Source organism: Stegostoma tigrinum, chromosome 2 (genome assembly GCF_030684315.1).
Source record: "Stegostoma tigrinum isolate sSteTig4 chromosome 2, sSteTig4.hap1, whole genome shotgun sequence".
NCBI classification, from domain to species: Eukaryota; Metazoa; Chordata; class Chondrichthyes; order Orectolobiformes; family Stegostomatidae; genus Stegostoma; species Stegostoma tigrinum.
The window spans coordinates 162,460,719-162,476,647 of NC_081355.1; the positions used below are offsets into that span (position 1 = coordinate 162,460,719).

Below are 15,929 nucleotides of genomic sequence, written 5' to 3' on the forward strand. Positions count from 1 at the left end.
TAACTCTGCTTTCTCTCCACAGATGCTGCAGTACTTGCTGAGATTTTCCAGCAATTTCTGTTATTGCTTCTGATTTCTACATCCGCAGTTCTTTTGAATTTTTGTCAGACGGAGAGAGAGTGGGTAGAGGGAGAGAAAATGTGTGAGAGAGAAAGAGTGTGTGTGTGTGTTTGTGAGAAATAGAGAGGGAGAGTGAGTGTGTGTGGGGGTGAAGAGGGTGTGGGGGAGAGACTGAGAGCGTGAAATGTAAATGGGGAGAGAGAAAAAGCAGGTGGGGGAAACAGAACATGCTAGAAAGAGAGTGGTTGTACAGGAGAGGGGGAGAAGTGGAGGAGAGAGACTGTGTGCATGAAAAACACTGTGGGAGACAAATGGAGTGTGTGGTGGGGGTCAGAGATATGAGGGAATGTGTGTGTGTGAGCAGTATGACCAGTAGTGTGTGTGTGTTAGAGAGACTGAGAGAGAGACTGGGGATAGAGGAAGTGTGAGAGGGCGTGTGAATGAGAGAGAGAGAAATATGGGTGTCACTGACCAGGCCGGTATTCATTGCTCGAGGGCCTGAGTAAGGATGGCAGATTTCCTTCCCTAACGGACACTAGTGAGCCAGATGTTATGTTTTAACAGTTGACAGTGTTTACATAGTTGTCATTAAGCCAGCTTTCAATTCTATTTGCCAGAGTAACATTTGAAGCCATGTCCCCAGAACATCAGCCTGAGGTCCTGGATGACTAACCCAGTGAGATTAACACTGTCTGCCAGTCCATCTTCTGTGAATAAGTGTGTGTGAGTGTAACAGCAAATGTGTGTAAGTGAGAGAGAGAATGAATGTGAGAAAAGAAGAAGGGAACCAGCTAGCTTAACATCTGTTGTGGGAAAAATGTTAGAAGCTACTACTAAAGACATTATAATGGGGCACATGGTTAAGATCAGGGTAATCAGGCAGAGTTAGCATGGTTTTGTTGAAGCTGTGATGTATGAGATGTGAGTTGGCATTGAATGATTGGGAGTTACAGTAGAAAGGCAGTGGCCAACATTGAGAGAGAGCACATGGAGAACTGCACCAGCAAAGTAAGAGCAGGCTATTGAGTAGGATGATCAGCCATAAACATAATGGATATTGGTGCAGACTCATCAAGCTGAATGACCTACTGCAGCTTGTATTTCTTTGTTTCTGTTCAGGGATGGAAGGTACGGGAGCAAAATTTGCTGATGACAAGGACAGGTCAGAAAGTGAGATGTGAAGTTGGCATTAGGAGGCTACAAAAAATAAAAGATGAACTAAATGGTCAAAGATCTGGCCAACAGAATACAATGCATGAAAGTGTGAAACTGTCCTTTTTGGCAGAAAGAGTAAAAATGAAGATTATAATCTAAACAGCGAGAGATTGTGGAGCTCTGAGCTGCAGTGGGATCTGGGTTTCTGAGTGCAGAGGAGAGGGTGCAGAGGAGGTTCACCAGGATGTTGCCTGGTATGGAGGGTGCTAGCTATGAAGAGAGGTTGAGCAGATTAGGATTATTTACATTAGAAAGACAGAGGTTGAGGGGGGACCTGATTGAGGTCTACAAAATCATGAGGGGTATAGACAGAGTGGATAGCAAGAAGCTTTTTCCCAGAGTGGGGGACTCAATTACTAGGGGTCATGAGTTCAAAGTGAGAGGAGGAAAGTTTAAGGGAGATATCCGTGGAAAGTCCTTTACACAGAGGGTGGTGGGTGCCTGGAACGCGTTGCCAGCGGAGGTGGTAGACGCAGACACGTTACTGTCTTTTAAGATATATCTGGACAGATACATGAATGGGCAGGGAGCAGAAGGATACAGATCCTTGTAAAATAGGCAACAAGTTTACTTAGAGGATCATGACAACAAGATGAGTAACAGAGCAAATTATTGCGGAGGACTGTGAAACTTTACAGAGGAAGATAGGTATATAGAGTGAGTGGGCAAAGGTCCGGCGGATGGAATACAATGTAAATAAATGTGAAGTCATACATTTTGGTAGGAGTAATAGTAAAAGGGATTATTACTTAAATGGTAAAAAGTTACAGCATGCTGCTGTGCAGAGGGACCTGGGTGTCCTTGTCCATGAATCACAGAAGGTTGGTCTGCAGGTACAAGTAATTAGGAAGGCAAATGGAATTTTGTCCTTCATTGCTAAAGGGATTGAGTTAAAAGCAGAGAGGTATGTTGCAGCTGTACCAGGTGCTGGTGAGGCCACACCTGGAGTACTGTGTGCGGTTTTCATCTCCTTACTTGCGGAAGGATGTACTGGCACTGGAGGGGGTGCAGAGGAGGTTCACTAGGTTGATTCCGGAGTTGAGGGGGTGGCTTATGAGGAGAGACTGAGTAGATTAGGATTATATTAATTGGAATTCAGAAGACTGAGGGGGGATCTTATATAAACATATAAAATTATGAAGGGAATAGATAAGATAGAAGTAGAGAGGATGTTCCCACTGGCAGGTGAAGCTAGGACAAGAGAGCAGAGCCTCAAGATTAGAGGGAGCAGATTTAGGACCGAATTGAGAAGGAACTTCTTCACTCAGAGGGTTGTTAATCTGTGGAATTCCTTCCCAGTGAAGTAGTTGATGCTTCTTCAGTGAACGTTTTTAAAGCTAAGGTAGATTTTTTTTGAACAATAAAGGGATTAAGGAGAATGAGGCTAAATGGATCTGAGTCCACGAAAAGATCAGCCATGATCTTATTGAATGGCAGAGCAGGCTCGAAGGGCCGAACGGCCTACTCCTGTTCCTAGTTCTTGTGTGCTTAGCTGGATCAGCGCAGGCTTGGAGGGCCGAAGGGCCTGTTCCTGTGCCGTAATTTTCTTTGTTCTTTGTTCTTGAGCATCCCACCTGGACCCACACAACCATCCTATCCCTGTAACCCTGCATTGAGCATGGCCAATCCATCTAACCTGCACATCTTTGGACAGTGGGAGGAAACCGGAGCACCCGGAGGAAACCCACGCAGACACGGGGAGAATGTGCAAACTCCACACAGACGTTCACCCGAGGCTGGAATTGAACCCGGGTCCCTGACGCTGTGAGGCTGCAGTGCTAACTACTTGAATAATTTTAAGGCATACATGAGGAGATTCTCGTTAAGCGAGCGGTTATCAATGAAGGTACGAATGTGGTTTTGAGCAACCAATCAGATCAGCCATGACTGTATTAAATGATGGAGCAGGCTCAAAGGGCTGAATGGCCTCCTCCTGATCGTGCTGTTTCTGTTTGGATGTGAAAGGGAGGGAAGTGTATGGTTGTGATATATAACACTGGTCTCTGAAACATCATCATGAAATTTATGGTCAATTATTGGAAAAACCCATCTGGGTCACTAATGCCCTTTAGGGAAGGAAACTGCCATCCTTACCTGGTCTGGCCTACATGTGACTCCAGACCCAAGCAATGTGGTTTCCTCTGAACTGCCCTCTGAAGTGGCCTGGCAAGATGCTCACATCAAGAGGAACTAGGGATAGTCAACAGATGTAGGAATTGTCAGTGCAGTCCATGTCTGATGGAAACAGAAAGTAAAGAGTTTGGAATTCTCTTCCCTGAGAGCAGTGGAGCTCGTGTCAGTCAGTGTGTTCAAGCTGAGTGTGACAGGGTCCTCATGCAGTCGGTGTTAGGAAGTGCTGGTGGGGCTGGAGGACTGGGGACAGACAGGACAGCGGAGTTGTAACCACAATCAGGCTGTGTGATAGAGCAGGCTGGAGGGGCTGAATGGCCTCCGTGTGCTCCGGATCCAGGTGATGTCTTCTTTCCTCTTTACTGTTGCTGCTCCTCTCACTCCATTGCTCCTCTCTCTCTCTCTTCCCCCCAGCCCCTTCCTCTCGATTCCTACTGATATAGTTGAGCGTTCTCTGTATAAAGTTATCATTTTATTTTCAGGCCTATTTTGATAGATATGAATAAAGTTTATCGACAGAAGAACCAGGAGAACTTGGAGCAGGCCTTCAGCGTTGCAGAGCGGGAGCTGGGGGTCACCAGGCTGCTGGACCCTGAAGGTAACAACAGTTTGACCTGCTGCTCCCAGAGTGCTGCAGTCACCTCCCAGACCCAGTAGCGCCCACCCCGACCCCCATGCACAGCCGCTACGCTGACCCCAATCCCCAGCCTGACCCTGGCCTGTCCCAAACACTCACTGCTGCGCCAATCTCCATCATCGCACCTTTCCCCCACGCCCCTTAATCTCCACCCTCCCTCCCCCCCCCAACTCCCCTCTCTCCCATTCCCCTCTCTCCCATTCCCCTTAATCTCCACCCTCCCCCCCCCAACTCCCCTCTCTCCCACTCCCCTCTCTCCCATTCCCCTTAATCTCCACCCTCCCTCCCCCCCTCCCCACTCCCCCACTCCCCTTAATCTCCCCCCTCCCTACTCCCCTCCCCACTCCCCACTCCCCTTAATCTCCACCCTCCCCTCTCTCCCCCCTCCCCTCTCTCCCACTCCCCTTAATCTCCTCCCTCCCCCTCCCCTCTCTTCCACTCCCCTTAATCTCCACCCTCCCTCCTCACCCACTCCCCTTAATCTCCACCCTCCCTCCCCCCTCTCCTCTCTCCCACGCTCCATAATCCCCTCCCTCCTGCTCCCCACTCCCCTCTCCCCCACTCTCCATAACCTCCTCCCTCCTGCTCCCCACTCCACCACTCCCCTTAACCTCCACCCCCCTCCCCTCTCCCCCACTCTCGATAACCTCCTCCCTCCTGCTCCCCACTCCACCACTCCCCTTAATCTCCGCCCTCCTCCCCCACTCTCCCATTCTCCTTAATCTCCTCTCTCCCCCCCACCCCAATCTCCATAATCTCCCCCTCCCCCTCCCAGTCCCTCACTCCCCTTAATCTTCCACCTCCCTTTCCGCTTTCCCCCACTCTGCGTAATATCCCCCCCTCACTCTCCCCTCTCCCTGTCTGTCCCCAATCTCTATAATCTCCTCCCTCCCTCTCCTCTCTCTGCCACTCTACCCCCTCCCACTCCCCATCTGTCCCCACTCCCCTTAATCTCCCTTCTCCATCTCTGTCCCCACACTCCATAAACTCCCCTCTCCCCCTCCCTCTCTGTCCCCACTCTCCTTAATCTGCCCCCTCCCTCTCCCTTCTCCCCCACTCCCCTTAATCTCCCCTCTCCCTCTCTGTCCCCACTCTCAGTAATCTCCTTCCTCCCACTCCCCCTCTATACCCCTCTCTCCCTCAGCCTCCCCCCGCAACTCCCATTCTTCCTGTTTATTTGCTGCTATCTTTGACTCTGTGTTTCCAAAACCCCTGACCATTCCCACTGGCTGTTCCCTCACTTGTCTGACCCTGACCCCCACCCTGTCCCTCCCTGAGCGACCACCCCCCTCCCCGGGTCCCTATGCCTTTCCCCACAGCACCCCGCCTTGTTGTTGGCTGACTGTTCTCTGTACGTTCCAGATGTGGATGTGCCCCACCCAGATGAGAAATCAATCATTACCTACGTGTCATCTCTGTACGATGCGCTGCCACGAGTTCCCAATGTCGAGGCTGGGATTAGAGCCAATGTAAGTCTTTCTGGTTCTGGGAGTAAGCCTCCTAAAGGAGCTGGTTTGTTAGTAAGCTCTGTTTCGGACCCACCCTCAGTCCTTTCCAATGGATCTGGATACACACATGTGTCTGAACTCAGTGACATTGTTCCCAAGAAGGTCCTTCTACCAACGAGGGTCTCACCTCACTTTCAGTTTGATATCAGATATAAGTAGATTGTATTATTTATAACAGACACCATCAGGTCAGTCCCAGTCCAAATGATGGAGAGCTGCTCTGTGGTTCTGCTCCTACATCTTCTGGTCTTATTCCTGACCTGAAAGGACAATGTCAAATCAAGTGGGATTGGAACAATTATTACTGCTCACCATTAAGCTAACGTTTTATTCTAGATTTCCACTGCATTCACCCCCGACATGGACCCCACTCCCTCCACGTGGACCCTACGCCCCCCACATGGACCATACTCCCCACACACAGACCCTACTCCCCCCCCTACACGGACCCTAACCCCCCCACCCCCCACACGGACCCTAAATCCCCCAATCCCCACACGGACCCTACTCCCCCCACCAACACGGAGCCTACTCTCCCCCCCACCACACGGACCCTACACTCCCCCCCCCCCGCAACACACGGACCCCACCCCCTCCGCACACGGACCCTACGTCCCCCCTGACACGGATCCTACTCCCCCCTCCACACGGACCCTACTCCCCCCCGACACAGACCCTACACCCTCCACACTGACCCTACTCCCCACCCCCCAGCACACAGACCCTACTCCCCCCCACATGGACCCTATTCCATCCCCCCCCCATACGGACCCTACTCCCCCAACACCGACCCTACTCTCCCCCCCCACCCCACACGGACCCTACTCCCCCCCCACCCCACACGGACCCTACTCCCCCCCCCCACACGGATCCTACTCCCCCCCCCCACATGGAGCCTACCCCCCCCCCACGTGGACCCTACTCCCCCCTCCCCAATGCGGACCCTACTCCCCCCCCCCAATGCGGACCCTACTCCCCCCTCCCCAATGCGGACCCTACTCCCCCCCCCCCCACGCAGACCCTACTCCCCCCTCCCCAATGCGGACCCTACTCCCCCCCCTACACGGACACTACTCCCCTCCACATAGAGCTGGGTCATGGCTTCTGGCCTGAGTCCCTGCTGTGGGCCTGCTGCAGCCCTGCTCCCTGCAGCAAGCCCCGAGTTCAGGCTCCGGCCCTACTGAAACCAGGACTCCTTGCTCCTATCATCGCTGCTGCCAACAACCCTTCCCCACACGGAAAACTCCAACACCTTTCCAGCTTTCCAACAAAAGAGACAGTTAAAGTCAGAAAAGTGGGGGAGAGAGAGAGAGAGAGAGAGAGAGAGAGAGAAGGATGCAGCTGACCTGGGCATGCAGGCTCAGGAACCCTGACCCTTCCTACCATGTTTCATGTATCATGAGAAATCACGTTTTTCTCTCTCTCCCGATTCTTAACAAACTGCAAACCACAAAAATAAGGACTTTACCCTCTGTCCCCCTCCCGGTTCTACTCACTCAGTTAAAGCTGTTCTCGGAGCAGCCAGTCCTGTTGGCCTGTCTCACTTTTTGACATACCATCACCTCCAGAGTTCCACTCTGGATTCAGAACCCTCTTCCTGCCACGGTAACTCCTGTCCTTTTCCCCACCCCTGCCGGGTCACTGTGCCCATGCGTTGGCACAGTCACTGGGAGAGAGAGAGCCAGTTTTTTTCAAATTCATCAATAGGGTGAGGGCGTTGCTGGTCAGGCAGCATTTATTGCCCATAGGGCAATTCAGAGTTAATCACATTGCTGTGGGGGGCAATGTAGGGAGTCACATGTAGGCCAGACCAGGTAAGGATGGCAGTTCCCTTCCCTAAAGGACATCAGTGACCAAGATGGGCTTTTCCAACAATCAGTAATGGATTCAAAGAACAAAGAAAATTACAGCACAGGAACAGGCCCTTCAGCCCTCCAAGCCTGCACCGATCGAGATCCTCTGCCTAACCTGTCATCTATTTTCTAACGGCCTGTGTCCATTTGCTCCCTGCCCATCTATGTACCTGTCCAGATACATCTTAAAAGACACTATCGTGTCTGCGTCTACCACCTCCGCTGGCAACGCGTTCCAGACACCCACCACCCTCTGTGTAAAGAACTTTCCACACATATCTCCCTTAAATATTCCTCCTCTCACTTTGAACTCATGACCCCTAGTAATTGAGTCTCCCACTCTGGGAAAAAGCTTCTTGCTATCCACCCTGTCTATACCCCTCATGATTTTGTAGCCCTCAATCAGGTCCCCCCTCAATCTCCGTCTTTCTAATGAATATAATCCTAATCTACTCAAACTCTCTTCATAGCTAGCACCCTCCATACCAGGCAACATCCTGGTGATAACAAAGTGTGGAGCTGGGTGAACACAGCTGGATGAACTATTCGAGCTCCTCTTGGGAGCACGAGGCGGCGCTCATACAGTCATCAATGTAACGGAGGAAGAGGTGGGGTTTGGGGCCAGTGTAGGTGCGGAAGAGGGACTGTTCCTCATAAACTACAAAGAGGCAGGCATAGCTTGGGCCCATGCGGGTACGTATGACTTTGTTATCTCAGATTTGCCAGCATCTGCAGTTCCCATTATCTCTGATACAATTTTAACATCCTGGTGAACTTCCTCTGCACCCTCTCCAAAGCATCGACATCTTTTTGGTAATGTGGGACCAGAACAGTACACAATACTCCAAATGTGGCTGAACCAAAGTCCTATACAACTGTAACATGACCTGCCAACTCTTGTACTCAATACCCCGCCCAATGAAGGAAAGCATGCCATATGCCTTCTTGACCACCCGATTGACCTGCGTTGTCACCTTCAGGGAACAATGGACCTGAACACCCAGATCTCTCTGTTCATCAATTTTCCCTCGGACTTTTCCATTTACTGTATAGGGCATTATTTGATTCCTAATTCCAGATATTTATTTATTGAATTCAAATTCCACCATCTGCTGCCATGGGATTTGTACCCAGGTCCCTAGAATGTTGTCTGGGTCTCTGGATTAACAGCCCACTGATAATACCATGATGCCATCCCCTCCCTCAGCACCTGAGGGACTGAGTTCTCGATGTTGTTTCTGCAGGACATCGAGTTGCAATGGCAGGAGTACTATGAGGTGGTGACATTGCTGATCCAGTGGATTCGTCACCACATCACCATATTTGAGGAAAGGAAATTCCCAGGAACCTATGAGGAGATGGAGGTGAGGAATCTCTTCACATTACAAAGTGACCCTGTGTCTCTCGGAGCAGGAGAATCAAAATCCAATCTTGAAACCTATTACTGCACCATATCGGATAACAGCGACTGTTAATGCACCTTACCCGATCCCAGAGACTGTTAATGCACCTTAGCCGATCCCAGAGACTGTTAATGCACCTTACCCGATCCCAGAGACTGTTAGTGCCCTGTACCCGATCCCAGAGTCCGTAAATGCACCTTACCCGATCCCAGAGTCTGTTAACGCACCGTACCCAATCCCAGAGTCTGTTAATGCACCTTACCCGATCCCAGAGCCTCTTAGTGCCCTGTACCCGATCCAGAGTCTGTTAATGCACCTTACCCGATCCCAGAGACTGTTAGTGCCCTGTACCCAATCCCAGAGTCTGTTAATGCACCTTAATGCACCTTACCCGATCCCAGAGTCTGTTAATGCACCTTATCCAAGCCCAGAGTCTGTTAGTGCTCCGTATCCGATCCCAGAGTCTGTTAATGCACCTTACCCGATCACAGAGTCTGTTAATGCTCTGTACCCGATCGCAGAGTCTGTTAGTGCTCCGTATCCGATCCCAGAGTCTGTTAATGCTCCGTACCCGATCCCAGAGTCTGTTAATGCTCCGTACCCGATCCCAGAGTCTGTTAATGCTCTGTACCCGATCCCAGAGTCTGTTGATGCTCCGTACCCGACCCCAGAGTCTGTTAACGCTCCGTACCCGATCCCAGAGTCTGTTAATGCTCCGTACCCGATCCCAGAGTCTGTTAATGCTCCGTACCCGATCCCAGAGTCTGTTAATGCTCCGTACACGACCCCAGAGTCTGTTAATGCCCCATACCCGATCCCAGAGTCTGTTAATGCCCCGTACCCGATCCCAGAGTCTGTTAATGCTCCGTACCCGATCCCAGAGTCTGTTAATGCACCTTACCCGATCCCAGAGCCTCTTAGTGCCCTGTACCCGATCCAGAGTCTGTTAATGCACCGTACCCGATCCCAGAGTCTGTTAATGCCCCGTACCCGATCCCAGAGTCTGTTAATGCTCTGTACCCGATCCCAGAGTCTGTTAATGCGCCGTACCTGATCCCAGAGTCTGTTAATGCCCTGTAATGGATCCCAGGGTCTGTTAATGCCTCGTACTCAATCCTGGAAAATATCAAAAGTTTATGTTGGTTCTGTCACAACTAACTTGGCTGTGATTTTTTAAAGGTTCTGTGGAGACAGTTCCTGAAGTTTAAAGAATCAGATCTGCCCATTCGAGAGACGGAGAAACAACGCAGCAAGACTCTGTTCAAAAAACTGGAGGTATGTCTTCATTCCATCGTGCTTCCACTCTGCGTCTGTTCCAGCATGCTGTAGCTCTGTGTGTGCCTGTTACAGGGTGCTGTAACTCTGTGTGTGCCTGTTACAGGGTGCTGTAACTCTGTGTGTGCCTGTTAGAGGGTGCTGTAACTCTGTGTGTGCCTGTTGGAGGGTGCTGAACTCTCTGTGCGCCTGTTAGAGGGTGCTGTAGCTCTGTGTGTGCGTGTGTTACAGGGTGCTGTAGCTCTGTGTGTGCCTGTTACAGGGTGCTGTAACTCTGTGTGTGCCTGTTAGAGGGTGCTGTAGCTCTGTGTGCCTGTTACAGGGTGCTGTAGCTCTGTGTGCCTGTTAGAGGGTGCTGTAACTCTGTGTGTGCCTGTTACAGGGTGCTGTAACTCTGTGTGTGCCTGTTACAGGGTGCTGTAACTCTGTGTGTGCCTGTTACAGGGTGCTGTAGCTCTGTGTGCCTGTTAGAGGGTGCTGTAACTCTGTGTGTGCCTGTTACAGGGTGCTGTAGCTCTTTGTGTGCCTGTTACAGGGTGCTGTAGCTCTGTGTGTACCTGCGATAGGGTGGTGTAACTCTGTGTGTGCCTGTTAGAGGGTGCTGTAACTCTGTGTGCGCCTGTTAGAGGGTGCTGTAGCTCTGTGTGTGTGTGTGTTACAGGGTGCTGTAGCTCTGTGTGTGCCTGTTACAGGGTGCTGTACCTCTGTGTGTGCCTGTTAGAGGGTGCTGTACCTGTGTGTGTGCCTGTTACAGGGTGCTGTAACTCTGTGTGTGCCTGTTACAGGGTGGTGTAACTCTGTGTGTACCTGTTACAGGGTGCTGTACCTCTGTGTGTGCCTGTTACAGGTGCTGTACTTCTGTGTGTGCCTGTTAGAGGGTGCTGTACCTGTGTGTGTGCCTGTTACTGGGTGCTGTAACTCTGTGTGTGCCTGTTACAGGGTGCTGTACAGGAGGGCCGCCTCAAGGTGCCAGCAGGTTACCACCCGATCGATGTGGAGAAGGAGTGGGGAAAACTACATGTTGCCATTCTGGAGCGGGAAAGGGTTCTACGCAGCGAGTTTGAGAGGTTGGTGCTTTTCCTGCTGACCAGAACTATTGCACAAACATTTTAAGATGACATGGTTTTGATATCTCTCCAAATAAAGGGCACAGCAAGTGTAACCTTCTCAATTCTCCAGAAAATTCACTTGCTGCTTACTCTGAGGATATCATGTCATTTAAGATGGAATTCCAGACTAATCCCTACTGCCTCACTCTCTCCCCATAGCCCTGGATTAATCCCTAAACAAATTCCACCAACCCTCTCACTCCCCATATCACTGTACCATTCCCCAAACTAATCCCACTGCCCCGTCTCTCCCCATAGCCCTGTACCAATCCCCAAATTAATCCCACTGCCCCGTCTCTCCCCATAGCCCTGTATCAATCCCCAAATGAATCCCACTGCCCCTCTCTCTTCCCCCCCCATAGACCCTGTATCAATCCCCAAATTAATCCCACTGCCCCTGTCTCTCCCCATAGCCCTGTATCAATCCCCAAATGAATCCCACTGCCCCTCTCTCTTCCCCCCCATAGACCCTGTATCAATCCCCAAATTAATCCCACTGCTCCCCTCTCTCCCCATAGCCCTGTATCAATCCCCAAATTAATCCCACTGCCCCCCTCTCTCCCCATAGCCCTGTATCAATCACCAAAATAATCCCACTGCCCCGCTCTCCCCATAGCCCTGTATCAATCCCCAAACAGATCCCACTGCCCCTCTCTCTCCCCATAATCCTGTTTCATCCCCAAACAGATCCCACTGCCCCGCTCTCTCCCCATAATCCTGGGTCAATCCCCAAACAGATCCCACTACCCCGCTCTCTCCCCATAATCCTGTATCAATCCCCAAACAGATCCCACTACCCCTCTCTCCTCCCATAGCCCTGTATCAATCCCTAAACAGATCCCACTGCCCCGCTCTCTCCCCATAATCCTGGGTCAATCCCCAAACAGATCCCACTGCCCCGCTCTCTCCCCATAATCCTGGATCAGTCACATTTGCTGTGGAATTGATGGCCCAGTGGTATTAGCACTGGACAAATCGTCCAGAAACTCAGCTAATGTTGTGAGGACCCAGCTTCAATTTGTGCCATGGCAGATAGAATTAAGAATCTAATGCTGACCATGAACCTCTCATGAATTGTCCATCTGGTTCACTAACCCCTTCTGAGACCCCAGGCCAGTTGTAAGTCTGATGCTGCTTTGCAAATGCAGACATTGCAGAGGGCTATTTGTGTTCAGCTGAGAATCCAGTCCACAGTGATTGTTTGACTGAGTATCTGTTCCCTCCTTTGCTTTCAGACAGGAGCGATTCCAAAGGGTTATCTTGAGGATTCAGCAGGAATCGAACACGTGTGAAGAACAAATCAAACAGTCTGACGCAATGCTCAAATCTGTGAGTGACCCCTTAACAAGTGAACAGACAGGGAGAGGGCAGTGTGTAAACAGGCAGAAAGAGATGGAGAGAGTGTGGATGTACCAGAGACAGAGGAGATGTACAGAACTGTGAGCAAGGAGATAGCATACTGAGAGAGGTGTGGAGAGAAATTGGACAGGGAAAAGAAGGGTACGCTGGAAGAGTGAATGGGCACTGTTTCATTTTCTCCATTCTTTCTTGGGAACGTGGGTGTTGCTGGCTATGCCAGCATTTATTGCCCGTCCCTAATTGCTCAGAGGGTATTTAAGAGTCAAGTGGAGGGAGGCAATGCCTAGTGGTATTATCGCTGGGCTGTTAATCCAGAGACACAGATAATGCTCTGGGAACTTGGGTTCAAACCGCACTGCGGCAGATGGTGGAATTTGAATTTATTAAAATATCTGGAATTAAGAATCTAATGATGACCATGAATTTATTGTCAATTGTCAGGAAAAACCCATCTGGGTCATTATTGTCCTTTAGGAAAGGAAACTGCCGTCCTTTCCTGGTCTGGTCTACATGTGATTCCAGACCCACAGCAATGTGGTTGACTATTAACTGCCTTCTGGGCAATTCAGGATGGGCAATAAATGCTGCCCGGTCAGCAATGCCCTCATCCTGTGAATGAATGAAAGAAAAAAGAGGGAGAAAGAAGGCAATGGTAGAGTGTGCACAGAAGTAGCTGCATGCCCCAGTAGGCAGAATGGGTTAAATCAAACAGAGAAATTTAAGACTTGAAAGGATTCCCAATGATAGGGAGAGAAATGTAGTCAAATAAAGTGAAGACACAATGGTTTTATCCTGATCACAGTTGAAAGAAATATTTAGGATAAAGTGGAAGAGGAAGATGAATTAAGCAAGTTGGAAGTTAGCATGGGGACATGCGCTGAGGGAGGGCTCGCTGAAAACCAGCATCCCCAGGAAAGGAGAGGGAATGTATATGAGAGAGACGGAATCCGGGGAGTACGTACACGACGACACATTGAATGCTGATCCTGCTCTCCCTGACAGGATATCCGGTTGTTAAACGCTGGGAAAACCCCTCAGAACGTTGCTGTCTTGGAACATGACCTGGACAAATCAGACAGTTTGATTCGAAGCCTCTTCAATGATGTCCAGACCCTGAAGGATGGCAGACATCCGCAGGCAGAGCAGATGTACCGCAGGTCAGGCTGGGTCAGGGGGCATGGGTCGGGCAGGTCAGGATGGGGTCGGGGAATGGGCCGGGCAGGTCAGGATGGGGTCAGAGGGCATGGGTCATGCAGGTCAGGCTGGGGTCAGGGGGCATGAGTCGGGCAGGTCAGGCAGAGGTCTGGGGGAATGCGTCGGGCAGGTCAGGATGGGTCAGAGGGAATGGGTCAGGCAGGTCAGGATGGGGTCAGAGGGAATGGGTCGGGCAGGTCAGGATGGGTCAGAGGGAACGGGTTGGGCAGGTCAGGATGGGTTGGGCAGGTCAGGATGGGTCAGAGGGAATGGGTCGGGCAGGTCAGGATGGGGTCAGAAGTATGGGTCGCGCAGGTCAGGATGGGGTCAGAGGGAATGGGTCGGGCAGGTCTGGATGGGGTCAGAAGTATGGGTCGCGCAGGTCAGGATGGGGTCAGAGGGAATGGGTCGGGCAGGTCTGGATGGGGTCAGAAATGTGGGTCGGGCAGGTCAGGATGGTGTCAGAGGGAATGGGTCGGGCAGGTCTGGATGGGGTCAGAAGGCTCAGCAACATGAGGGGCGGGGCAGGACCAGGGTCAGGCCATGGTTATGTCCACTGTAGCTCCCCCATCGTTTCAGCGTTACCTGTTGTTGCCGTAGATGTGCGTAATGCTTGGTGAATTGTTTTCTGAGAGTCTGTATTTTTCAGGTCAGAGGGAGGGGGTACGTTCTGTCACTAATTGTTCTCTTGTACTGTAGGGTGTTCCGTCTGCATGAGTTCCTGGTCACTACACGGACAGAGTACACTCTCCGGTTTAAGTCTGGAGTCCAACAACCAATAACATCAACCACAGTGATAACTCAGACCAGACTGTCCCCGTCAAAGGCCAGCCCTGCTATGGATGGAGTGGCTCTGAAGTATATCCAGGAACTGCTGGAGTGGATAGAGGAGAACCAGAGGCGCCTAGATGTTGCGGAGTGGGGTGTCGACCTGCCGACAGTGCAGTCCCAGCTGGGAGCTCATCGAGGATTACATCAGTCTATCGAGGATTTCCGAGTAAAGATTGAGAGAGCACGAGCTGAGGAGGTAAGAGGTCAAGGAGACACCAACGCTCAGACAGACTCTCACTCAGACAGACTCTCACTCGCTGAGTCTCGCTGTCAGGCTGAGTCTCTCTCTCAGGCTGAGACTCTCTCTCAGACTGAGACTCTCTCTCTGTCAGACTCTCTCTCTGTCAGACTCTCGCTCTCAGACAGACTCTCACTCATAGAACATAGAACATTACAGCACAGTACAGGCCCTTTGGCCCTCGATGTTGTGCCGACCTGTCATACCGATATGAAGCCCATCTAACCTACACTAATCCATGTACGTCCATGTTACCCTAACCGTCACTGTCAGGCAGACTCTCACTCTCAGGCAGACTCTCACTCACAGACTCTCACTCTCAGGCAGACTCTCATTCTCAGACTCTCGCTCTCAGACAGACTCTCACTCTCAGGCAGACTCTCACTCTCAGGCAGACTCTCACTCACAGACTCTCGCTCTCAGACAGGCTCTCGCTCTCAGACAGGCTCTCGCTCTCAGACAGGCTCTCGCTCTCAGACAGACTCTCGCGCTCAGGCAGACTCTCGCTCTCAGACAGCCTCTCGCGTTCAGACAGCCTCTCGCGCTCAGGCAGACTCTTGCGCTCAGGCAGACTCTCGCTCTCAGGCAGACTATCACTCTGACTCTCGCTCTCAGACAGACTCTCATTCTCAGACTCTCGCACTCAGACAGACTCTGACTCTCACTCTCAGAGAGACTCTCACTCTCAGAGTTTCACTCGCAGAGTCTCGCGCTCAGACAGAGTCTCGCGCTCAGACAGACTGTGGCGCTCAGACAGACTGTCACTCTGACTCTCGCTCTCAGACAGACTGTCACTCTGACTCTTGCTCTCAGACAGGCTCTCGCTCTCAGGCAGACTCTCGCTCTCAGGCAGATTCTCGCTCTCAGACTCTCACGCTCAGATAGCCTCTCACTCTCAGACAGACTATCACTCTGACTCTCACTCTCAGACAGACTCTGACTCTCAGACTTTCACTCGCATTGTCTCGCTCTCAGGCAGACTCTCGCTCTCAGGCAGACTGTCACTCTGACTCTCGCTCTCAGACAGAGTCCCACTCTCAGACAGACCACACACTCTCACCCTCAGACAGAGTCCCACTCTCAGACTCTCACGCTCAGATAGCCTCTCACTCTCAGA

The 15,929-nt window shown here is 51.3% G+C and overlaps 1 protein-coding gene across 19 annotated transcripts in view; it reads left to right on the forward strand.

Moving 5' to 3' along the window:
• LOC125463118 (plectin-like) overlaps positions 1-15,929 on the forward strand; it is a 392,251-nt gene that overhangs the window by 283,784 nt on the left and 92,538 nt on the right. For all 19 annotated transcript variants that reach the window (XM_059640946.1, XM_059640955.1, XM_059640962.1 and 16 more), the window contains 8 exons: positions 3,888-4,003; positions 5,405-5,511; positions 8,648-8,767; positions 9,986-10,081; positions 11,021-11,148; positions 12,426-12,519; positions 13,552-13,706; positions 14,443-14,770. In XM_059640946.1, the coding sequence (XP_059496929.1) occupies positions 3,888-4,003; positions 5,405-5,511; positions 8,648-8,767; positions 9,986-10,081; positions 11,021-11,148; positions 12,426-12,519; positions 13,552-13,706; positions 14,443-14,770 (1,144 nt within the window). The remainder of the gene's footprint in view (positions 1-3,887; positions 4,004-5,404; positions 5,512-8,647; positions 8,768-9,985; positions 10,082-11,020; positions 11,149-12,425; positions 12,520-13,551; positions 13,707-14,442; positions 14,771-15,929) is intronic.